Consider the following 25,262-nt stretch of genomic DNA (forward strand, 5'->3'; position numbering starts at 1 on the left):
ATCTCAGAATGTGACTGTATTTGGAGATGAGGTCTTCAAAGAGTTCATTAAGTTAAAATGAGATTGTTGGGGTTTAAACTACCCACTCTGTGGTATTTTCTTATGGCAGCCCTAGCAAAGTATTACACTTTACAAAGTCAGGTGTTTTATTTCAGTTTTGAAAGGAGTCATCTTTTTTGGTAAATTATTTAAACGATCAGTACTGGAGGAAAAGTATGCACTTGAGTTGATTTACAGACAAACCAAATGCCTTTAACAAATCCCTAGACTTTCCTTCTCAAATATATATTGAAATTTCCCTTTTTGTTCCTGGAGGCTTAACATCAGTTTAACAGTAATTTTTAAGAGTATACCTTGAATGACATTTTAATATATGCTATGGGCTTTCCTTTTCTCAAGTCTTTAGAAGTAGTGTCTTTGGGGACTCCTGGGTGGCTCAGTCGGTTGAGCGTCTGCGTTCAGTTCAGGTCATGGTCCCAGGGTCCTGGGATTGAGCCCAGAATCCTGCTCTCTGCTTAGCGGGGATTCTGTTTCTCCCTGTCACTCTCCCTCTGTGCTCGCTTGCTCTCTCTCTCCAATAAATAAATAAAATCTTTTTGTTTTGTTATTTGTCCTCCATTTTAAAGTTAAATGCAGATAATTTTGACCAGTTTTTATGATTAAACATGGATTCACATTAGGCAGTTAACAGACTTAAACATTTTAAATGTAAACTGACTTTAAAAAGACATTTTTCCAGTGGTACATAAAATTTTCATGAGTTGCACCCAAACTTAAATGGATTTTAGTCAAAAGAAAACGATAATGCTAATTTCCAGAATTGAAATCTCATATTCAAGATGTTTGTTACATTGTTCATAACATGTTGATTTAATGGCTAATTCAGCAATATTTAGTGCAAGTAATTATATTCCATCTCAAGTAACTTTATTAAGTAGCTGTTGTGATTAATAATAATAGAGACAATAATGATGATGGTGATGGTGATGATAAACTGTTTAGACCTGACTGTCTACCAGGAACTATGGTATATGATCATATTTAATAATAATAATCTGCAAGACTGTTCCCATTTCACAAATGAGGAAACTTTAAAATAAGTTAAAATAAGTTATTTATTTTGGGGCGCCTGGGTGGCTCAGTCGTTAAGCGTCTGCCTTCGGCTCAGGTCATGATCCCAGGGTCCTGGGATCGAGCCCCGCATCGGGCTCCGTGCTCCGCGGGAAGCCTGCTTCTCCCTCTCCCATTCCCCCTGCTTGTATTCCCTCTCTCACTGTGTCTCTCTCTGTCAAATAAATAAATAAAATCTTTAAAAAAAAAAAAGTTATATATTTTACCAGGTTAAGTAACTTGAGCCGGAAGTAAGATAGAGACCAGAACCAAATTTAATTTCCCCAAGACCACACTGTTTCTTAATATTTTTATATCACCACTGTCAAAATTAATTTTAAAAAAAAGAGGTGTAATTGCTTATTTGTACAAAATAGATTTTAAAAAATACAGTCCATTCTACTTACTCCATCATGGAATCTAACATGCTAAAATATTTTAAAATATATATGAAAAGTATACTGTTGTTTGCAGTGATTAAAACCTCTAAGAAACTGAAGAGATTGTAAAAAAGTGATATTCCTTATTTTGTTGTATTTTTTACTAAATAGAGAATAAAATTTGGCATAGAATGATTTTGAAAAAGTAAACGGTTTTCAGTCAGAGTTCATGTGTTCTTGAAAACTGTATTTTTTGTCACGTTATCCAGCTCTTCAATAAAGTATTTGCACTGTAAAGGAACAATAGAGTTTCTCTTGCAAAAATACACAGAGGTCTGCAATAGTCTGGTACAAACTCTTTCATATACCTCTATTCCAGGTCAAGAGTAAGCCCTATAAAGACATAGGTCTAACAGTAGGTGACTATTATCATACTATGGAATTGCAAATTTAAATTAGATGAGATTCTTAATACCTGTGTTGGGAAATATCCATGTCCTGAACAGATAACCGATTGGTGAAGTCTACTGAATTAAATGAAGGAGGTTGACCTCACAAGAAGAATAGGGGGTGCAAAAGGATAGGTAAATCAGAAATGACTGAAAATTATATTTAGGAAACAACTTAGATATTCACTACCATAACTAAGTCCAGTAAACTGGAAAGCAATAAGAATATGCATAAGTTTCATCTTGTAGATTTCTGGAATATTTTAAGTTATTTGTTGTCAATACATCAAGTATGTTTCTCCTTTGAAGAATTGTTTTAAAAGTAAAAATGAGTCCATAAAGTGTTCCAATCATTTAGGTTTCTTGCTTGACCCCAGTTCTTTGTTCATTTCCATGTGTATCTGGGTAACTCTTCCCCATATGGCTTGTAGAATAGTGTGAGGGGCACAGAATCTTGAATTTGAATCCCATTTCAAAGCAGGAAATGTTTACCTCTCTGCAGTATTTAAGTTTTCAGAGCCTCTATTTCCTCCTCTGGGCAGATAATTATTGGCTTTACTTACTTCACATGGTTTTGAGATGATCAGAAGAGATCATGTTTATGAAACCATCTTGTAAATGGTAAACTGTACTTTCCAAACAATGGTGATTATTTATTTTTCAAGATTTCAACTGAAATTAACTCCTCCTTGAAATTTTCATACTCATGGCTTAGAATTAATTGCTCTGTCCTTTTTGCCCAGACTTATGGCACTTAGATCCTATCCTTTATCAGATTTATTTATGCAAGTGCCTTTCTTTCCAAATAGTTTTTGAAATTTCTTAAGGTCAGAAATTGTATGTTTTCATTTCTATGTCCTACAATGTGGACAATGTTTATTGAAATAAATGAACACAATTTTGGAATAATTATAATTTTAAGCTGTTAGAGTTTTTTTCAGTAAATGTTTAGTGTATAAACTAAGGACCTCATGACTACTAAAATTACATTTTTCTAATTTAGAATAAAGCAGCTTTGGTAGATTATATTTTATATAGGTAATCATGTTTTCATATGATAGTTAGATATTGAAGAAAATTGTTGTTTTATTAATGAAGTTTCTCTGTGTATCTGTTTTTAGACTTTTTGTATAAATTGCTTTTCTCTGAAAATATTTTTCACAATAGACTAAATAGCCAAAGCACTTATCTCAGAAAACTCTGCAAAGTTTATTAGCATACTTAGTTCTGTATCACTTTGTGTAGAATTTTAACTTCTTTTACCATCTGTCCTTTTTTCAACAGATGTATTATTGCATTTTATAATGTATTTATCTATACCACCATAGAATTATTTAGAAATTAAGTACTTTAGATTTATTTTGTCCTTGTGCTAAGTGTGACTTTACTTTCATAAATTAGAAATGATAAAAAAATATACAGCAGATTATGGTTTTGGACTTTTAAAAGAATAAATTAAACTCTTCTGTTTAGGTCATTGAATTGGAAGATCGGCTAAAATCTTTTGAGAAAGGGTCAAGAAAAATAAAAGAAGGGAATAAAAAATTAATGAAAGAAAATGACTTCTTGAAATCCCTCTTAAAACAGCAACAAGAAGATTCAGAGGGCAGAGAAAAAGAGCTAGAACAGCTACAAAGGGGGAGTAAAGAAGTAGAAAAAGATAAAGCTGAACTTCAGGTAAAAATCAGTGAGCTGGAGAGAGAAGTCACTTCCCTAAGGAGACAAGTGGCAGAAGCTAATGGATTGAGAAATGAAAATGAAGAACAGATGAATTCAATGGAGAAATTGCAGCATTCAGCAGACAAAGCTAAATCTGAGATGGCCACTACGGAAGTAAGATCTGGACAATACGATTGTAAGACAACCACGACCAAGGTTAAATTTAAAGCCGCGAAGAAAAAGTGCTCTGTGGGTCGTTACCACACTGTTCTCAATCACTCCATCAAGGTTATGAGCAATGTGTTTGAGAACCTCAGCAAGGACGGCTGGGAGGATGTGAGTGAAAGCAGGTAAAGCTCTCATTAACTTAGCTCTGTGGTGGGGACACTGTGCATATGTAAAGCACGAGCAAATGGAGATTGAATTTCAACTACTGTCGATTTGGTATTCAGAAAAAATACTGTCAGATCCTTTGAAATATCTTGGGAGGTCTTGTTCTGAGCTTATTGACTGAAATTTGCATGCAAAATTAGCCACAACTGCATGAGTATTTGAATAGGTGCCAGGAAACCCAAAAGAAGGCAATGCTTGATTTCTTCCAGTGATGCTATTTTCATGCAGTCATGAGGCTTGAAATTGACAGTTTGGCAGGTTGATTTAATTTGCTGGCCCTTTGCATATTCACCACTGACAGCTAAGGATTCCCAGGCAAGCCTACTAAGTCGGTTTAGTTATCTTGTGACATGCCAACCTGGGAGGAGAAACATTTTCCCCCCTTAATTTAGTTAGATAAATTTTGAATGACCCATTTCAGCTTGTTACCAGATGTCTACAAGCTGTTTAACATCCTTTAAATTAAGAACCATCTTCACTAATTATTTCATGTATGTATTTATGCAGTCAATGTACTAACTTTAATTGAATGGTGGTTAAAAATTAGTTCTTTAAAGTTAAAGCTCTATAAATTCCTAGTCCTAAGTTATATAACGCCTAGTGAATAGCAGCAGAAAAATACTAAAAATCTATAATATTTCTTTTCCTTACCCCTGGCTATACATTCGTATACATACTTGAAGCATATCAGTAAAACCACAAAGGCAAATGGATAGTAGAACACATCTTTTTATACCCAGGTAATAGGGAAGTTCAGTGTTGCCAGAATTGCTAACAAATTGAACAATTTTCCATAGTTCTGTCTTGTTTTGTAATGGCATGTATTTTCTTTTATTTTTCCAAGTTCTTTTTTTTTTTTAATCCCCAAAAGAGATCTATTTTAGATTTGGGATGTCCCTGGATGGTGTAGGGGTGGAAAAGTTTTCCCTTCTTTCCTTCGAGGTTCCTTGGCTGGTCTAATAATGAAATTGATATAAGACAGATTAACAGGAGGAAAACAAATAAGTTTAATAACATGCATCCCTTCTGTCTGCATAGGAGAGACCCAAGGAAACTGAGTAACAACCCCAAATGTCCAAAAATCATCACCTTAAATAATCATCTTCAGCTAAAGACAAAAGAAGATGGGGTCAGTTATGGGAGGTTATCAGGAAAAGTACAGTAAATAAGGGAGAAGATTGTTATGCAGATTTAAGTCATTGTCTTCTTCATTTACAAGAATTTTTAGAGACTTAGAGTCATCCATTTCTTCCTGGTACAGGAAATCTCCATCACAAATGGAGATTTTTCTTATACATGTAAATGTCTCTTACAAAAAGGTAACTTCTACTTGACTTTCAGAACTTGTCCTATGTTTGCAGTTTCTTAAAAATAATTCTTATGCCAAAGAGACATATTTTGGGGTGGCAAATTCTGTTCCCCTGTAATCCCACCTTTGAAATATCCCCAAGAAGTTTCATAGTCCAGAAGCTAAGCTGATAGATTGCTCTGGATCTCAAGGAACCAGTCTCTGTCCTGAGGATAGGTCAGTTTAGTTAAACAGTTGTGTGTTATTTCGGGAGGTGGGTCTTGCAGGTGGGCTCCCAAAACTAGACCTATTTTGTTGAGAAATCAGGCATTTAAAAAGGCATTCCTATGGAAGCAAAATAAAAACAAAGGTTAATGATTAGAGCAGATTATAAACCCAATCTGAGTCCTGAGGGCAGCCAATAGAAAGAAGACATTTCTAGAGGGAGGGGCTGAAGCATCTTTTGCAGTTTGAATGAGTCTGATGATGTCATTGGTTGTTTAGGTAAACTTTCTGAGTGGCCCACACAGCAACAGGCATGAAGATTATCTAAACATGAGCTGTTGTGGTGGTTTCTCTGATGTTTATATCAAGTGACCTAGCTTCAGTTTGCAGGACTTCTGGAGAAAAGGCAGCTTTAGATCTCAGTGATTCCAAGTCAAAAGTATAAACTTAGTTTGGAGAGTCATAGCCAGATATTTGAGGAAACCAGGAGAATTCAGGATTCAGTACAGTTTATAGACAAACAACAAACCCTCAAGGCAATTAATCAGAACTAAAATCTAATATCCACAAAGGTGTGTTACTGAAACATAATTATTCTCTTCAAAGCACCCTAATTTCCACTAAAGATAGCCAAATTAAGACTAATTTATAAAATAAGCCTAATTTCAATAAACTTGGCCTGATTATTTACATAAGTCCAGCAAAGAATAATGGTTGACCATATAGACTCTTCTTAAATCTGTTTTACTGGAATTTTTCATAAGGAGTTTCAGATTGAACTTTTTAAAGTCTCCAAGATGCCAGTCCAAGGATTTGCCCCCAGACTTGCCTGCAATAGCTATAGACTTGGGTAAATTTCTCTATTCTTGAGGTCCCCAAAATGTCCTGAGGTTTCTTCACCTGCCAAGAAGTGACCTTCCTTACCAGGTAAGGCTGCTGGGAGCCCTGTGAGCAGGGTACCAGGCTGTTTCCCAAGAAGTTTTATTGGCTTCATAAAGTCATCTTAGTTCCTGAAGGCTGTCTGGTCATATCTGAGTCTGTGCCTGCTTCTCTCAAATTGGACATTCCAGTCAAAACTTTTGTAATATACCCAATGTTTCCAATTCTGTCATGTTATAAGAGAACAGATTCTTGTTGAATTTATGCAGAAAAAAAAAAAAAAAGATTTCCATGAAAATATAAGAATATTTACTAAGAGTTTCCAAATTCTGGAGGGATCACAAATGTTTCCATTTGTTTACAAAAGGTGCATTTTACCAAATTGTTGTAAATCATTGTTAGCTTAAGAAAAGTTTTCTTTCTTTTTTTTTTTAAATTTTATTTTGTTATGTTAGTCACCATACAATACATCATTAGTTTTTGATGTAGTGTTCCATGATTCATTGTTTGCATATAACACCCAGTGCTCCATGCAGAACGTGCCCTCTTTAATACTGGTCACCAGGCTAACCCATCCCACCACCCCCCTCCCCTCTAGAACCCTCAGCTTGTTTCTTAGAGTCCATAGTCTCTCATGGTTCGTCTCTCCCTCCGATTTCCCCCCCTTCATTTTTCCCTTTCTTCTCCTAATGTCCTCGATGCTATTCCATATGTTTCACAAATAAGTGAAACCATATGATAATTGACTTTCTCTGCTTGACTTATTTCACTTAGCATAATCTCCTCCAGTCCCATCCATGTTGATGTAAAAGTTGGGTATAAGAGAAGAGTTTCTTAAATCTAGAAGAACAAAACATTAAAAATATTAATGATAAAGTCACAAAAACTATAATCATTCTCATCAGTTCCTTAAGTCCCATGTTATTAATTTTTGTTCTGCTTGAATCCAGTTTTTCTGTTAGTTCTGGAAACTCTTACCCAGTTCAGTTTTATGATCTTAATGTTATCAGAAACTGTATTTTAGAATATTTTCCATGAGTCTTCTTGGAGATCAAGCGTTTTCCAAACATTTTTGCAAAAGTTTCAGAGTAGGGGTGCCTGGGAGGCTCAGTCGGTTATGTGTTCAACTCTTGATTTCAGCTCAGGTCATAATCTAAGGGTCATAACATCAGGCTCCTTGCTGGGCATGGAGCCTCCCTTAAGATTCTCTCTCCTTCTTCCTCTGCCCCTCCCCCCTCCACAAGCTTGTGGTCTCTAAAAAAAAAACACAAAAAACTATTAAAATTTCAAAGTAAAACAAAAACTGTGTAAAATGACGGAGTTAAAAATGGCCATGGTTAAAGATCTAGTGAGAGTTCATTACAATGCAATTGACAAGGAAATTTGGTTATTTCTGTGATATACATACTTCAAGATAATAACTAGAATTTAAGTGATAACATTATACCAGGACAAACCAGATTTTAAGAAATTTCATGCAAATTCCAGAACAGTTAAATTAATACATATATCTACAAAAATATCAAATAGGTTTGGCATCACTTTTTTGACATTTCTCATGTAACTTAATGAACCTTAATTAGGTTCAAACTTAAATCAACCTAATTAGGTTAATAACTCTTTTGAGATGTTCCAGGGATCCTCTGTAATATCTCAGAATTTCTTCCAGGTCAAAAAGACTTCATTTAGAATTTGATTTTGGGAAGTTTGTAAAAAATAGCGAAAGGTTTTGGACACTTGACTAAATAGGATCATAGTTCACTGTGAGATAATACTTAGTTATCCATTTAACCAACGTTACAAAGACTTCACAGGCAAATACAGAAGTTTACACAGTGCTCAGCAAAACTTAGCCGTTTTTATATCGAAAGGACTGTTTAGTTAAGTAATCAAAAACTTGATTATAAAAATAATGAAGCACGGGATTATTTTGATAAAAAACACAAAATCTTTGCTTTCAGGGTACATTAGTTTAAAAGGTAAAGAAGAACCTGTCATAGTCTCTTATCAAGAATACACCAATAGTCAAGAAAATGTTGTACTTTTACCAGAGACAAAATCAAACTATAAAGTTGTAGCAGCTTACTTTTGATATTAAAATTCACTCAATGAAATTAATTCCAATCTAGCCAGTCCTGACCATGCATTAAGTTCCTTTCTAAAGATTCCTTTCCACAAACTTTCTACAAGTTTCTGATTTTGTTCTGTTTTTCCTCTTTCCCATTTTTAATTAACCAGTTTTACTTTGGGACATATTTACTTTCTTTTCCTTCAACAAAATGCATTTCTATTTTACTGAAAACACACATCCTACTTTTCTTGCATTCAGAGATGATTTTCTTATTATTTCTAGTAGTTTTAGTTACATTTACTAATTAGAATTCTTAACCCTTAGAAACCTTAATTTCTAGTGAAAACTAAGTAAGCAGTTGTGAACTCTGTGTTATACCATCATTCTTTAGATTGCCAAATTTTATAAATATATTCCATAATTTCTAGAAACATATGCTGCCCTCTTTTAAAAATAGTGCAGTCTTTCAGTATGGTACAAGACATGTTTACTAACAGATCCAAATAATTCTTTAATTCCTGTGTAATATGAAGCTGAAAGTAGATAAACCTATGTTCAGTAATTATTTTATCTTATTTGGAAAGGATCTAGATATTCAGTGAGTTCCCCACCATTGAATTTAACCTAGCAAAACTTAAAAGTTTCAACTTACCAAAGGTATTTGGGAAACTATTTTTTAAGTATACATACTATAAAATATAATTTCTGTTAAAAAGTTTACCTAAAAGCTCTTACCCCACTAACAGCTGTCTGAATCACTCACTTCCAACAATGACGTTTAGACTATCCATGAAAACTTCATGAGACATTAGACACAGCCAGCCATCATCCCAAGTTATTTTTCTTGCTGACAAATTTTGTACGAGATACAACATGAAGTTATTTGACTAGTAAACCCAGGAAGAATAAAAGTTGTATATCTGCATTATAGTCAATGTTGGTAATTCTAATATATTAGAGTTTTAATTAAATCAATGAACTTAAACTAGTTTTTATTTACCAAAGATTATCCCAGGTCATGTGAACTTGAAAAACATTTGGGCCCATTTTTGTTACATTTCTGAGAATTCAATTTATGTATATGTTTAATTTTCTTTATGTCAGTTAAGTAGAGTTCTTTCACAAATTAATTTTGGTAATACCATCTGGAGGCAGAAAAATATCACATATCTCCAACATACATATACAGACATAGAGACCTTAAAATTTTAGCTGTGGGACAGGTATGATAATGTAGAATTTACTAGTAAAAGAACAGTGGGAATGAGTTAAGTTTATCTGTTCAGACGGCTAAAGCTTTTTGTTTCTTTGTTTTTACTAATATTTGTGGAGAAGACACGTGGTTTTTCATTTGCCTAAGTTTCAAATGAGCTTTCCCCCTTTTGTTCTCCTTCTGATAAGAATTACCTCCTTGAAGTCTGTAGAACATTTACATCTCAAAAGCACAGGGCTCAAAATGCAAGTTCCTCCAAGAAGAACTTTGGTTTCCTAAGGCCAATATTTACAAGCCTTTTGATTCCATAGAGAAGGTAGTAAAAAGGATTGGTGGACCTTGAATTGTTTCTGGAGCCACACCTATGGTCCTGTGAAGACTAGATGTGTAAAGCAAGAATGGCTGTTTTCAGTTCCTCTGAGAATTGGGTTGTTGCTAAATGATATCAAAGAACTGTCACAACCATCCAACTATGTTGAATGTTTTTCTTTCCCTTTGGGTACATTTAGCTTAGGAGAAGCCCTAAAAAAAAAACACACACACCCAAAAAGCAAAGCAAAACAAAAATCCTACCAGGCACTACATACCAGCTTTGTTCACAAATTTAGTCAGACTGGTAGCTTTCCATCTAATTTACTGCCTTTTTAATCTATCCACTAATCTCAGGAGGTAATCCACTTACAAAAACTTTTGAGGATCCTTCCTTAGTTTAAGAAATTCTTTAACTATGGCCCTTAGTTCATCCTTTGACCAAGGAGTGAAAGATAGCTGAGGAGCATTGCCCCCAGTCTCAACTGGTTATTTTAAAAGGTAATAATCTCTTCAGACTGGAAAGGCAATTCAGACAGAGATTTAGTAAAATGTGGACATTCAGGTAAAGAATGATAGAGGGGAGCAATAGGAGTCATGTCAGCCTTAATAACTTTTGTTTTAGGTACCCCTTGGATCTTTAGTTTTTCATTTGCCCAATTTTCCAAATATCCACCCCTCTTTTCTTTTTTGATGAGAAACTTCTCCCCAAAGTTTGCATTTTAAAGAATGTCTCTTAGGTCCTACAAAAGATGGGGGCAAGAAAACTTATATCACAAAGGCATAGAAAAAAATAAGTTTTCTCCAAGATGGAGTTTTGGAGGCATATTTGCCTATTAGGTCCAGGGTAATTTAAATTTTTCCTTTTTTTCCTTTTTTTCTTAAGTGCAGGGCAATTCTTTTTCCAGTGACCTGATGTCTACAAGCAGTTTGAGACTGAATAGGTGAGGTCTGAGGATTGGTAAAGATAGGTGAGCTTTAAATTGCTTTTAGAACCACATTTAAGGTTTTGTAGAGATTTGCAGAGAGGTGGGGAGGTTTAAACAAGGGTCCCAGATATCCAAAAGATCTTCTGAAGGGTCAGGGACAGGGAGTTGGAGATAAGTGGGTGTGGCAGAGGGTAGAATTTAGATTAGATATGGATCCTAATTTTTCTTCTGAATATAGTTTCTATTCTTTCATATTGTCAAGGGAGTCCTTAGGACTAGCTGTTATACTTCTTTGTGTCATTCTCAAACTTATTTGCCTCTGTTAGAATTACCTTGATTTTATAAAAATTCCAAAGCTCAGACTGTGGGATCTCCCGATTGGATGGGGGCCACCAAATGTGGAGCCAGTGACACTAGTGGTGAAAGGATTCACCTGAGAAAAATTGATTGGATACATCGCGAGGGAGCTGCAGGCAGGACCGCGGAGGAGAGACTACCTGGCAGGAGGCAGTCGGTGGGGGGCTGTAGTTAAAGGGAGGAGGTGAGGAAGTGTGGGAACATATGGAATTTAACTTTTTTGATACTGTGTCTGGGTGTAAGTCATCCATTGGTCAGCTAGGGCTTATATGGATATTTAGAGGTGGGTCGCCTAATAGGCCTGTTTGTATTCAGCCGGGGGTCACTGTGGGCCCTTCTACCTTATTCAGCTTTCCATTGTTTGAGTTGGGTGCCTAAAAGCGGCTTTACACAGACCACACCCCAGAACAATTAAATCAAAACTTCTGTGGTGGGATACAAGTTTCACTGTTTTTTGAAGCTCTCCAACTGATTCCAATATGTAGACTAGTTTGGGAACCACTGTTTTAAATGATCATTGGGTCAAGCCCCTTGTCTTCAGGCAGGTAATAAAAACTTAAAAACAGGGCACCTGGGTGGCTCAGTCAGTTAAGTGTCTGCCTTCAGCTCAGGTCATGATCCTGGGGTCCTGAGATCAAGTCCTGCGTGGGTCTCCTTGCTCAGCTGGGAGTCCGCTTCTTCTCCTCCCTCTTCCTGCCACTCCCCTGCTTGTGCTCTCTCTCTCTCTCTCCAAATAAATAAAATTAAAACAAACAAACAACAACAACTTAAATACAAATTGATGAAGGTGAAGAAGAAGGACCAAATCTGCATTTCCATTTCCTTTTTCCTTCTTCTAAGGTTTTCTTCCTTGTTCTCAAAAGCCGTTAGAGAAAATCCTCCTCAGCTTAAAATCCACTAAGTATTTATCTATGTCTTCAAGGAAATTCTAGTTTCAGCTACTAATTCTATCTCAGCCAGTGATACTACCACACTCTTCGTAATAGAAGTGGTGGGGTTTACTCGTGTGTGAATATGAATAAATACATGAAAGCTAAGTAACACAGTCAGTTCTCATTTCATCCTATTAGTGCATGTGCAGATGGTCACATATTTTGGGAGATGTATCACAGTATCTCTTAAAACATAAGATTGTCATTTAAGTTGCTTAGCGGTAAAATTCAGTTTTACACTGTGAGGATTAAGTGTTACATTTCCTGCCTGGCAGAACATGCTCAGGAATCACTCAGCTACAAAAAATTCTCAAACAATTAGAAATCCCACAGTGGAGCTTTAGGACTTTACAACGTTCTATTTCTTTTAGCTTTTCATAGTCTGAAATATAAGAAAATTTACTTGAATACTGAGAAAAATAGAACTTTGTCCTTTATATGTATATATATAAAATACTATATTATATGATTATCTGCTTATTAATATTTATTTATATACTTACGAATGTTTATTTCTCATAGTTGAACAGCATTATAAAAACATGCTGTCAAATGACAAAAATAATACAATTTAGTAACAAGCTTGAAGTCCTTTATTCAAGGCAAAACAGTCCATGGATTGGGGGAGTACAGTGCCTAGCAAGATATGGCACACTCTTCCTAAGGATTTTGGGCAAGAGGGAGTTTCATAGAAGTAGTGCAGGGGCGCCTGGGTGGCTCAGTTGGTTAAGCGTCTGCCTTCAGCTCAGGTCATGATCCTGGAGTCCTGGGATCTAGTCCTATGTCAGGCTCCCTGCTTAGTGGGGAGCCTGCTTCTCCCTCAAATAAATAAATGATTTAAAAAAAGAAGAAGAAAAAGCACTGCAGAAAACAGGGCATGGTTAGCTAGGAGGTCAGTGATTTTTTGGTAAGGCCGATATGTCCTGTTCTCTAGGGTAAGGTGAGTTAGCTAAAGCTGTGTTGGAGGATTGTGATTGGTGTATATTAGGTTTCCTTGATGGTGAGGTATTTACCATAAGGGCAGCAGACTTAATTCAGATTTCTGATATGGGCCAGGCCACTGGTGCAGCCTGCATTCTGTGGGTCCTGATAAATAAATAACTTTTATCAATGCCCATTCAGTGATGGGTGATCATCAGGAAGAGTTGTTAATAAGAACTTGAAAAAGAAAAGCAGAATTTCAGCAAAGCATGTTTATCAAATCTGTGAATAACATGACATTGAAAGGTATAGAAAATACTTCACAAAATTGAATAAAAATCCCCAAAGATAGCAGTAGATTGGGAAGATAGAGTTACGCGGAAGAGTACAGGGTGCGTTACTTAGCTGGAAAATGCCAATTGCTCAACGATACAATGGGAAAAATATAGGACTTTGCAAGAGTATACATAAAAATATTGTAGGAGGTTTTAATTAAATCTCGTATGAGTCTACAGTACAATATACATGTCAGAAAAGCTTGCATTATTTTAGTCTGCATCTACCAGGAGTTCAACTAAGTAATTGACATAGTATACTTGGAATATGAAATTGAATTCTGGACATAATGCTCCATGAAGTTAAGGTGGAGCATATTCAAGAGTGACCAGGGTAGAAAAGCATCTCAAAAACACACATAATAGGAATATTTGAATAAGCTAGGGATGTTTTTCTTGAGATGTTTCAAGCATCAAATGATCATATCCAAATAGTTAAGAGATCATCCATATGGAAAAGGAATTGGACTTATTTGTATGTTCTACTCAACCTCAACACTTTTATTTTCCTTCCATTAGCACCAACTGTTAACATAATATAGATTTTTCTTATTTTTCTTGATATCTGAACCCACCCCATTAGGATGACAGCTACATAAGGGCAGGGATTTTTATCTCCTTTATTCACTTACTACTTTGTCCTTTGTGCCTGGAAAAGTGCCTGGCATATAATTGGTACTTGCCAGGCGTTTTATTGAATGATGAATGGACATAAGAGATGGAACTGGGATCAGTGGGTGAAAGCCTCAGAGACTCAGAGATTGTCCCAGACTAAGGGACAACTTTTCTGTTGGAAATATTAAAACTTTCTGCCCTGGCTCAGAAAGTCTTAAGTGCTCTACCCCTGGCATTGTAAAAACATGTGCTTCCTGAGTTAACACTTAGTAGAAGTACTACGGAAGTGGTACTACTAGGCATTTGATACTAGATATTCTAATTTCTTGATGAGATTTTACAATTTTGGAAAACATTTTTTTTAACATGTAGTTTCTTTTCATTTGGGTGACAAGTAACTATGACATTGAACTATTTTTCAATAGGCATACTCTTTTTCTTTGATAGACACACTTTTCAAATATGGCGTATGTAAGGGAATTATAATAAAGAGGATATTTGCTTGTGAAATAATTGTGAGAAAAATCAGGACCCACTGATATAATATTTATCAGATGGAGAAACATGGTCCAGAGACAGTAAGTAACTAAAAGAGCCATATAACCAGCACTCAAGTCCCAGGCCAGTGCTTGCTTGCTGAGTCTGCTAATTTTACTGCAATAATGGGTCTCCATTTAAGTGACATTCAAATTTCAGTCACCAATGTAGATGCTGCATCAGGTTAAAGAAGTCCTACTTGTACTTATTTATTCATCTCAAGAAGTTAGAGGCCATGTATGGAATCCACAGAAATAAGAGACTGTACAACATGTTTACACTAATTTTCCTAACATAGAAAACCAGGAAATGCTCAAATTAAACTTATAGCTTACATGCAATATGTGCTATAATAGTATTTGGTCTTAAACTTAAACAAGGTACATTTAACAACTCTTCTTCCTGGATTTTATGTTCCCCCATTTTTTTCAAAAGCAGTGATTCTGAAGCACAGACCTCTGCAGATTTAGGAACAATTATTGTAGAAACATCCCAGAAAATAAGTCCTATAGAAGATGGAAGAGACCAGAAAGAAAGTGACCAAACAGAAGACAGCCAAATGCAAGGAAAAGAAATGGTACGAATATATTCAAATACAGATGGCAAGACCCCAAAGGTATATGACACAGTGTTGCTTAATTATAAGCTATGTTTTTAATTTTATGCTTCATAACTTAAATTTCATGGCCAGTGATTTAATTTGAATCCCTAGAAAATGTTTTTCTTTGAAATATACAGTGGAAATACTCAACTTTTTAATAGTTTTTAAATAATTAAATAATTTTTAAGTACCAATTTAGTACAAACTTTTGTATAGTTGAAAATGGAAATAGATATTATTTTCCTAAATATAAATCTTAAGGTATTTATATTTTAGCCAAAAAAAAAAAACAGGTGATAATAAGCTTATTAGTTTTTAGATATGTTACCAAGAGCATGATCCCTAAAAGAAAATATCAATAAATTAGACTTAATTAAAATTAAGACATTTTGGTCTGTGAAAGTCCCTCTTTTGAGGATAGAAAGATATGCTATAAACTGGAGGAAGTATTAACAAACCATATATGTGACAAAGGACTCATATTTTGAATATATAAAGATTTTGTCAAAACTCAACAATAGAAATTCAAATTAATCTAGTTAGAAAATGGAGTAAAAAAAATGAACAAACATTTCACTGAGAAGGATAAATGGAAAGCAGATAAACACACATAAAGATTTCCAACATCACTAACCATTAGGGAAATGCAGATGAAGACCCTGATGAGATACACATCTTTGGAACAGTAAAACTGAAAGTAATGACACCACCAAATGCTGACAAGGATGCAGAGAGATTGGATCTCACATACATACAGTGCTAGTGTGAATATAAAGTGGTATAGCACTCTGGGAAACACATGGCAATTTCTTTAAAAAAAAAAAAAAAAGGAAGGGGAGGGTGGGTGGCTCAGTTGTTTAAGCATCTACTTTTGGCTCAGGTCATGATCCTGGGGTCCTGGGGTTGAGTCCCATGTCAGGCTTTGTGCTCAGCGGGGAGTCTGCTTCTCTCTCTCTCTCCCTCTCCCCCTCCCCACTGCTTATTCTCTATCTTTGACAAATAAATAAATAAACTCTTAACAACAACAACAAAAATGGGACACCTGAGTGGCTCAGTCGGTTAAGCATTTGCTTTCGCTCAGGTCATGATCCTGGGATCCTGGGATCATGTACTGCATTGGGCTCCTTGCTCCATGGGGAGCCTGCTTCTCCCTTTTCCTGCTGTTCCACCTACTTGTGCTCTCTCTCTCTCTGACAAATAAATAAATAAAATCTTTAAAAAGAAAAAAGGAACTATTATTGTATATACAACCCAACTATTTGCCTCTTGGACACTTATCCCAGAGAAATGGAAATTTATGTTTACCCAAAAAACCTGTACATGAATGGTCATAACAACTTTGTTTCTAATAGCTGAAAACTGGCAACAACCAGAATTCCCTTCAATAGCTGAATGGTTAAACTGTGATATATTCATTCTATGTAATACTACTCAGCAAAAAAAAAAGAGAGAGAGAGAGAGAGACAAACTATTGACAAACACTATATCCTAGATTTGTAACCTCAAATTTCTCATCTTGAGTTAGGGGCCTAGGCCATCTTCCCTTGCCTTTTATGTTCTGTATTGCTATATACATGGAATTTCAAGTTCAGAGGAGATGATCCATTGTCCTGTATTTTGTTGGCCACTTTGTTGGTCACATGTGTCTCTGGATTTGTGCTCCACCTCATTTGTGGCATCAGAATTGCCTTTAATGTTTTGCCATGTTAAAAAAAAAATACTTTAAGTGTGCTGATTTCAATGTTTAAGATTTTCCTGAATTTCTATGGGGGCATCTGAGTGGCTCAGTCAGTTGAGCATCACTGTTGGTTTCAACTCAAGTAGTGATCTCATCATAATGAGAGCAAGCCCCACCTCAGGTTCCACACTCAGCTCAGAGTCTGCTTAAGACTCTCTCTCTCTCTTCCTCTGCCTGTCCCCCCCACTTATGTGTGCATGCTCTCTTTCTCTCTCTAAATACATAAAATCTTAAAAAAAAAAAAAAATTTTTTTTCTGAGTATCTAGTCAGAAATAATCCTGGAAATGGAAGCCCATTCTTTTTTATTTTAGGTCCATTTAATTTGATACCAAGTCTGGTGACTAATATTGGTAATTTGGTAGTTTTGTTTGGGACATTTTTATAGTGCTTAGTACATGACTGGCACTTGAATCCTCATAAAGCAATGAAAGAAACATTTTTTAAAAATATATCTTATATACTGGTTCTAAAGTTCAAATGAGGTATTTCAAAAATATTTTGAGGAATGAAGTAATATCAGGACTCATTGAAACCATATACTGCTTTATATATTTTCAGTATTTTTCAGTATATATATATATAATGTATACATATACATATATGTATATATATATAATGATATATAGAGTCATAAGTTATTAAATATTCTTATTTTTATTGCTTTTATTATATTTCCTCCTAGATTTTTAAACTGGCCATAGGTTAAATTTCTACCACTTTGGGGGTGATTTTGTATTTGTATGTTGTGCCTGCTAGGTCAACTTCTTTTTTTTCTAGTTCAGCTTTAATGCACATATTATATTCATTTATGAGTTCTTGGTATTAGTTATAGAATTTTATTGTTTACATTTTTTTTAGTCTGCGTAGATAAATATATTTTTAGGTAAATAAATAATATTATTTATTATGTTCATTCACTTGAAGTCATTATTGAGTAATAATCTAATTTTTATAAAACCTTCAAATTTAGAATTATTTTCATTACAAGAATGCCAAAAGACCAACTTTTCAAAAGAAGAATGGTAATATACAAAAGAGTTCACATACAACAGTTCCTACCAGAGGTAAGGATGTATATGAAATTAACAATATCTTTTTAATTTACTGTGGTTTTAAAAATATATTATAAACATTATTTTTATAGTTAACAGAGAAAAGTGGAAAAATATAACTGCCCAGAAATCAAGTAGCAATATTATTTTATTACGAGAACGTATTGTATCCTTACAACAACAAAACAGTGTACTTCAGAATGCCAAAAAAACAGCAGAATTGTCTGTCAAAGAATATAAAGAAATCAATGAAAAACTCCTTCAGCAACAGCAAGTATCTGATCAACGATATCATACAAGCAGACAGACAATAAAGGTAAAGAACTTTAAAAATTGATTATAATAGACTATATTATAAGGGTGGATATTTTGTTTTACATGTGTTGTTTGGTTCATATTTGTTTTCTTTATTGTGTTATAACTTGGACTTTAAGAACAGGCTTTATAAATGCATTTACGTTGCCCATTTGCCCATGTTTAAAACTTTGAATTTCTCATTATAAATCAAATTATTAAATAGTAATTGCTTCAGTTCCTCTTTGCAAATACTAGTATAACGTGAAGATTTTAACATAAATATCTATTTTAATATGTTCCTATAACTTATCTATGCTTTTGTTAAACTCAGGTGAATTGAGTTTTCTGCAACAGTTTTTAGACACATTATGACATTGCTGGTTATCATAATTTAATCTTAAAGTAAATGAAAAGGGAAAGATTGTTCCTTAAGTCTCCATTCTTTTTTTTTCTTTAAATATTTTTTATTATGTTATGTTAATCACCAAATATTACATCATTAGTTTTTTTTTTTTTTTTTTTTAAAGATTTTATTTATTTATTTGACAGAGAGAGATAGCCAGAGCAGGAACACAAGCAGGGGGAGTGGGAGAGGGAGAAGCAGGCTTCCCGCCGAGCAGGGAGCCCGATGTGGGACTCGATCCCAGGACCCTGGGATCATGACCTGAGCCGAAGGCAGACGATTAACGACTGAGCCACCCAGGCGCCCCTACATCATTAGTTTTTGATGTAGTGTTCCATGATTCATTGTTTGCGTATAACATCCAGTGCTCCATTCAGTATGTGCCCTCTTTAATACTCATCACCAGGCTAACACATCCCCCCACCCCCCTACCCTCTAGAACCCTCAGTTTGTTAAGTCTCCATTCTTAAAGGTATTTGCTTGTATAAAAAAATGATTTGTTAAAAATTTATCTTACACAGAAGAATTCATCATTTTGGAAAATAATTTTTAAATCACTATCATACATAATTTCACATTATGCTTAAATTCTCTACTTCTGTTATCTAGTGCTTTGATTCAAGCAATACTCAGTAAATGTTTTAATTATAAAGGATTACTATTTTGATAATTGTACTAATAAGAACTGTGTTCTGGCTTCATTCCCAAAGTAGCCTTATAACCAAATCTGACCCATGTTCCAAACGTTCTCTGAAAGTTACATTCTATGATCTGGATTTTAAAAATTTATTAAGACTTGTTTTCTGGACTAACAGATAGTAGATACTCCAGAATATCCCATGTGCAATTGAGAAGAATGTGTATTCTGCTGTTGTTGGATTGAATGGTCTATATATATCTGTTGAGTCTAGTTGGTTAATAATGATGTTCAGCTCTTCTATATTCTTGTTGATGTTCTGTCTAGTTCTATCAGTTGTTGAGTGTGAAGTATTTAAATCACCTGCTATTAATATTTTTGTAATAACTTTAATGAGATATAATTCACATACCATATAATTCTCTTATTTAGTGCAATGGTTGTTACAATATAGACAAAATTGTGCAGCTATCACTAAAATCAATTTTAGAACATTTTCATAACTTCATAAAGGGACCCTGTACCCTTTATCTGTGATCCTTCCCCATCTCTGCCAACTCTAGGCAACTACTAATCTATACTCTATATAGACTGTAGGGGCAGAAAAATTTATCCTACTTCCCTTCTAGGTTATTTGGCTTTCTAATAATTAAATGATCATAAGACAGATTAACTGGAGAAAAACAAATTTAATTTCATATTTATGAGAGCCCCATAAAAATATGAGACCCATAAAGCAGCTAGATAATTGAAGCTTATATAACATCCTGAGCTAAGGAAAGGGGTGGGGGTCTGGGACACAAAGGGAGGAAGGCCTTTCACAGGAAGGCTAGAGGAGATGTGTGGAAAACAAAGGTTGTTCTGTTATGCAGATAAAGTTCTTAGGTAAAAAGGGAGATGCTTGGATGGCTCAGTTGGTTGTGTCCAACTCTTGGTTTTGGCTCAGGTCATGGTCTCAGGGTCATGAGCTTAGCCCCACATCAGGCTCCATGCTCAGCACAGAGTCTGCTTGAGATTCTCTCCCTCTGACCCTCCTTCCACTCTCTCTTTCTCTAAAATAAATAAATAAAATCTTTAAAAAATAATTTCTTAGGTAAAGAGGTATTTCTGGTAATACTTCTCTTCCTGGTACAGGCCTGGTTTCCAATGTAAATTTAGGCAATTGAAGGGAATGGATAAAGAGCTTTTCTTGAATCTGCTGGGATTTGGTTGCCTTTAGCTCAAAATAATCCTTATATCAAAGAGACATAATTTGGGGTGACAGAATCTGCTCCCTTTCAAGATTTGCCTATCCAGACATTTCGTATAGATGGAATCTTCCAAGATGTGGCTTTTTGTGTCTGGCTTCTTTCACTTCACATAATGTTTAAAAGTTCATCTATGTTGTAGCATATATCACTATTAGCATAAGGATTTTGAAGAATTTTTTCCTCCATAGAAGAAATGAAGAAACAAGCAAACATTATTGGGAGTCAACAACTTCATAACCCTTTGTACAGAACCTAATTTCCTAAGAAAGGATCAATGTAATAATTCTAAGACAATTGATGGATCAAGGGAGTTACAAGTTTTCTAAGCCATAAATTCCTATCTTTATAAAGATTGAAGATCAAATAAAAGCATTTTACATGAAAACTATAAAACATTTTTGAGATTCTCCATGTACATTGGGGAATACTTATAATTCCTCTAGGAAATTCTAGAAATGAACCAAAGACTGCAACAATCTAGGAAATATTATTCAAGAAAAATAGCTGAGTCTAAATAAGGACAGGAAACTTTGTGGCATTATAATTTGCCTTGGTCCCATTCTCCATAATCCTAGCTCTGCAGTAGCCTGAGAATAAAGAAGGTCCATGTTCCCTCTGCAGCCTGGCAACTACCAGAAGAAGCTGAATGGAACTATAGCTCCTGTAAAACCTGATTCCCAAATAGTTGTCATCATTTGACCTGTCTGATGCTTTCCTTGAAGACCCCAGTTGAAAAAATGACTCTGATCTCAATCATTGTGAGCAGCCTTCTTGGCGGGTGAGGTGGGTGGATGAGACTGTCAAAACAATCACAAGCAAGTGTTTTAACTTCAGGCTGCCTGAGGTGATAGATTCTAGTTTAGGTCAAATAATATATTAACCAAATAGCTTAAAAGTAGAAGCTGTGGAATGAGATGTCCATAAAAGTTTTGTTTTTTTTGTTTTTTGGTTTTTTTTTAAAGATTTATTTATTTATTTGAGAGAGCAAGAATGAGAGAGAGTTCATGAGAGGGGGGAGGGTCAGAGGGAGAAGCAGGCTCCTCGCTGAGCAGGGAGCCCGATGCGGGACTCGATCCCGGGACTCCAGGATCATGACCTGAGCCGAAGGCAGTTGCTTAACCAACTGAGCCACCCAGGTGCCCTCCATAAAAGTTTTGAAAGGCTCTGACATATTCCTGGGCATCTGGAGGACACATGCATTCACACAGTTTTGTGACTACTCAGGAAAGGAATGAGAAAGCCTAGGCACTTGCCTCTGTCTTACCATAAGGCTCTGCACCATGATAGTAAATAATAAGGCAGTATTGTTCATAGCAGCATTATTGGTAATAACCAGAAGGTAGAAACAACCTAAATGTCCATTAGTTGATGAAAGGATAAATTGTGGTATATGCATACAGCAGAATATTATTAAACTACAAAAAGTAATGAAGTATTGATACATGTTACAACATGGATGAAACTTAAAAATATTATAGTTAGTGAAAGAACAAGTCAGAAAAGAGAACATATTATATGATTCCATATATATGAAATATCCAGAATAGGCAAATCTGTAGAGACAGAAAGTAGATTAGTGTTTGCTTTGGGCTGGGGGAAAAGAAGAACATGGTAGTGATTGCTAAAGTGTGTGGGTTTCTTAAAGTGATGATAATATTCTAAAATTCACTGTGTTGATGGTTGAACATATCTGTGAATATACTAAAAGACACTGAAAATTTATACTTTAAATGAATGAATAGTATGGTATGTGAATTATATCTCAGTAAAACTTTTTTTTATATTGGTTTTAAATGGGAAAATATACCAACAAATAATAGTATCTGCAAGACTTTTATTGATAATGTATTTATGGTTGACAGACTAATAGATTAAAAACCATTCTCTATTCAAATTAATAAAACCTACTGCCAACATAACAATTGTTTCTGTAATGTATATTATGGAAGGGGTGCTAGGGTGGCTCCAGTTGGTTAAGTGTCTTACTCTTGATTTCAGATCAAATCATGATCTCAGGGTTGTGAGATGGAGCCCCACATTGGGCTCCACACTGGGTGTGGAGCCTGTTTGGGATCCTCAGTCTCCCTCTGCCTCTGCCCTTCCTCCTGCTTGCTCACTCTCTCTCTCAAAATAAATAAATAAAATCTTTTAAAAAATATTATGGTAAAGTGTAATAGCTATATAATATTTTTAGATGTATAGAGAACCTACTATTAGACAAAGCACTTCAATTATTATTAAATTCAACAAAGTAAAATGCATTTAAGGTGAATTCCCCCTTAAAACTAACTTCTAATTAAAACGTATGTTTTCTTTTTCTAACACATTCAGTTCTCTGTTATAAAAGTGAACATCAAGGAATAGAAATGTTAAAGCTTATAATATTGACTAGCTTTTCCAGTTTGAATGCTCAGTTCTCTGACTCAAGGGACTTACTCATAATTCATCTGAAAAGTATGAAAAATGAGTCCCAAGTCTTAAGAACAACAAGATGTAAATGTCATCTTCTTTTTTTCCAGTAACATTACTTAATTGTATTATGACTGTGAAAACTCCTTTATAGCCACATATGTGTCATCATGTAGATTTAAACAGCATTAACTCATAGAAGCTAACTATCAGAATCCATATTATAAAAGAAAATGCAGCTTTAGCTATAAAACCACCTTTTAGAAAATCTTCCGAATGTTTTGTATTAGGTATTAAATAATTATACATAAGGTATTAGCTGGTAGATATCAAACGTAAATTTTTGTGGAATGTTACATACTGTAAAATTTATTTTCTAATAAGCCTTCCCCTGATATAATATGTGCTTAGAGAAAATAGAATAATCTGTACCATTTATTCATATATGAATAGATGAATTATTTTATTAATTTCCTTTCTGTATTTGTTTAAATAACAAAGGATTTCAAGAGGTTTATATTCACTATGATTGAAGTGTGTTCCCCCAAAATCCATATGTTGAAGCCCTAATTCCTAATGTTACGGTTTTTGGGGATGGCGCCTTTGTGAGGTAATTGCATTTAGTTGAGGTCATGAGGGAGGTGCCCTCATGGTGGGTTTAGTGACCTTATAGGAAGAGAGTTCTCACTAGAACCTGACTATGCTGGCATTCTGATCTCATACTTCCAGCCTCCAGAACTGGAAGATATTAAATGTCTATTGTTTAAGCCACTCAGTTTATGGGGGTTTTGTTGTTGTTATAGCAACCCAAGCAGAGTAATGCAGATTTTGGTACTGGCAGTTGAGTGCTATTGTGACACATACCTAAAAATGTGGAAGCAGCTTTGGAACTGTGTAATGGGTACATGCTGCAAGAGTTTTGAGGTACATACTAGAAATACAGACATTAAGGCTATTCTGGAGAGATTTCAGATGAAAATGAGGAACATGTTTTTGGAAACTGGAGGGAAGGCAGCCCTTGTTACAGAGTGTCAAAGAACTTGGCTGAACTATGTTCTAGTGATTTGTGGAAGGTAGAACTTGAGAGCAATGAAATTGTATGTTCTTTTATTAAAACTTTATTTTGGAAGGAGTAGTTTAGGTTCACAGTAAAATTGAAAAGAAGGTACTGAGATTTCTCTTACATCCCATGCCTCCACACATGCAATATCCCCATCAGAAAGGTACAATTCATTACAATTGATGAACCTACATTGATACATCATAATTACCCAAAATGCATAGTTTACTTACAGTTCACTCTTGCTATTGTACATTCTTTGGGTTTGGACAAATGTATAATGACACATACCTATTCATGTATTCATTTTCACTGCCCTAAAAATCCTCTATGTTTTGCCTATTTATCCTCCCCACCCCACTCCAGTCCCTGGCAACTGCAGATTTTTTTACTCTCTCCATAGCTTTGCCTTTTGCAGAATGTTATATAGTTGGAATCATACAATATAAAGAGTTTTCAGACTGGCTTCTTTCTCTTAATAATATGCACCTAAGTTTCCTCCCTGTCTTTTCATGGCTCAATGGCTCATTTCTTTTTAGCATTGAATAATATTCCATTGTCTGGATGTACCACAATTTATTTATTTACTCACCTACTGAAGGACATCTTGATTGCTTCCATGCTTTGGCAATTATGAATAAAGCTGCTAATAACATCCCCATAAAGGTTCTTGTGTGCACACAGGTTTTCAATGCCTTTGGGCAAATACCAAGCAGCATGATTGCTAGATCAAATGGTAAAAATATGTTTAGTTTTGTAAGAAACTGCCAAGCTGTCTTCCAAAGTCCTGTATCATTTTGATTCCCAGCAGCAATGAATGAGATTCCCTTTGTTCCACATTCTCACTAGCATTTGATGTTGACAATGTTGTGGATTTTGGCCATTCTGAAAGCATATAGTGGTATTTCATGTTTGTTTTAATTTGCATTTCCCTGATGGCATATGATGTGGACCATCTTTCTATATGCTTATTTGCCATCTGTTTATCTTCTTTGGTAAGATGTCTGTTTGGGTCTCTTGCCCACTTTTTAATTGGGTTCTTTGTTTTCTTACTGCTGAGTTTTAGGAGTTCTTTGTGTATTTTGGAAAAAGTCCTTTATCATATATGTCTTTTGTAAATATTTGCTTCCAGTCTCTAGCAGAATGGGCCCTCTCATTCTCTCGACACTATACTTTGTAGAGCAGAAGTTTTGAATCCTAATGAAGTTCAGC

At 35.0% G+C, this 25,262-nt stretch overlaps 1 protein-coding gene across 7 annotated transcripts in view; it reads left to right on the forward strand.

The window, feature by feature from the left end:
• The window catches only part of CNTLN (centlein), a 300,088-nt gene that overhangs the window by 209,391 nt on the left and 65,435 nt on the right, over nucleotides 1-25,262 (forward strand). For 5 of the 7 annotated variants that reach the window (XM_064579709.1, XM_064579711.1, XM_064579710.1 and 2 more), the window contains 4 exons: nucleotides 3,413-3,948; nucleotides 15,038-15,218; nucleotides 17,913-18,006; nucleotides 18,087-18,310. In XM_064579709.1, coding sequence (XP_064435779.1) covers nucleotides 3,413-3,948; nucleotides 15,038-15,218; nucleotides 17,913-18,006; nucleotides 18,087-18,310 — 1,035 coding nt within the window. The remainder of the gene's footprint in view (nucleotides 1-3,412; nucleotides 3,949-15,037; nucleotides 15,219-17,912; nucleotides 18,007-18,086; nucleotides 18,311-25,262) is intronic. The other 2 variants (XM_064579707.1, XM_064579706.1) reach the window with 2 other exon arrangements.

The sequence above is a fragment of the Mirounga angustirostris genome, unplaced genomic scaffold (genome assembly GCF_029215605.1).
Source record: "Mirounga angustirostris isolate CCGP_5_RB_7025 unplaced genomic scaffold, mMirAng1.0.hap1 SCAF_15, whole genome shotgun sequence".
Taxonomy (NCBI): Eukaryota; Metazoa; Chordata; class Mammalia; order Carnivora; family Phocidae; genus Mirounga; species Mirounga angustirostris.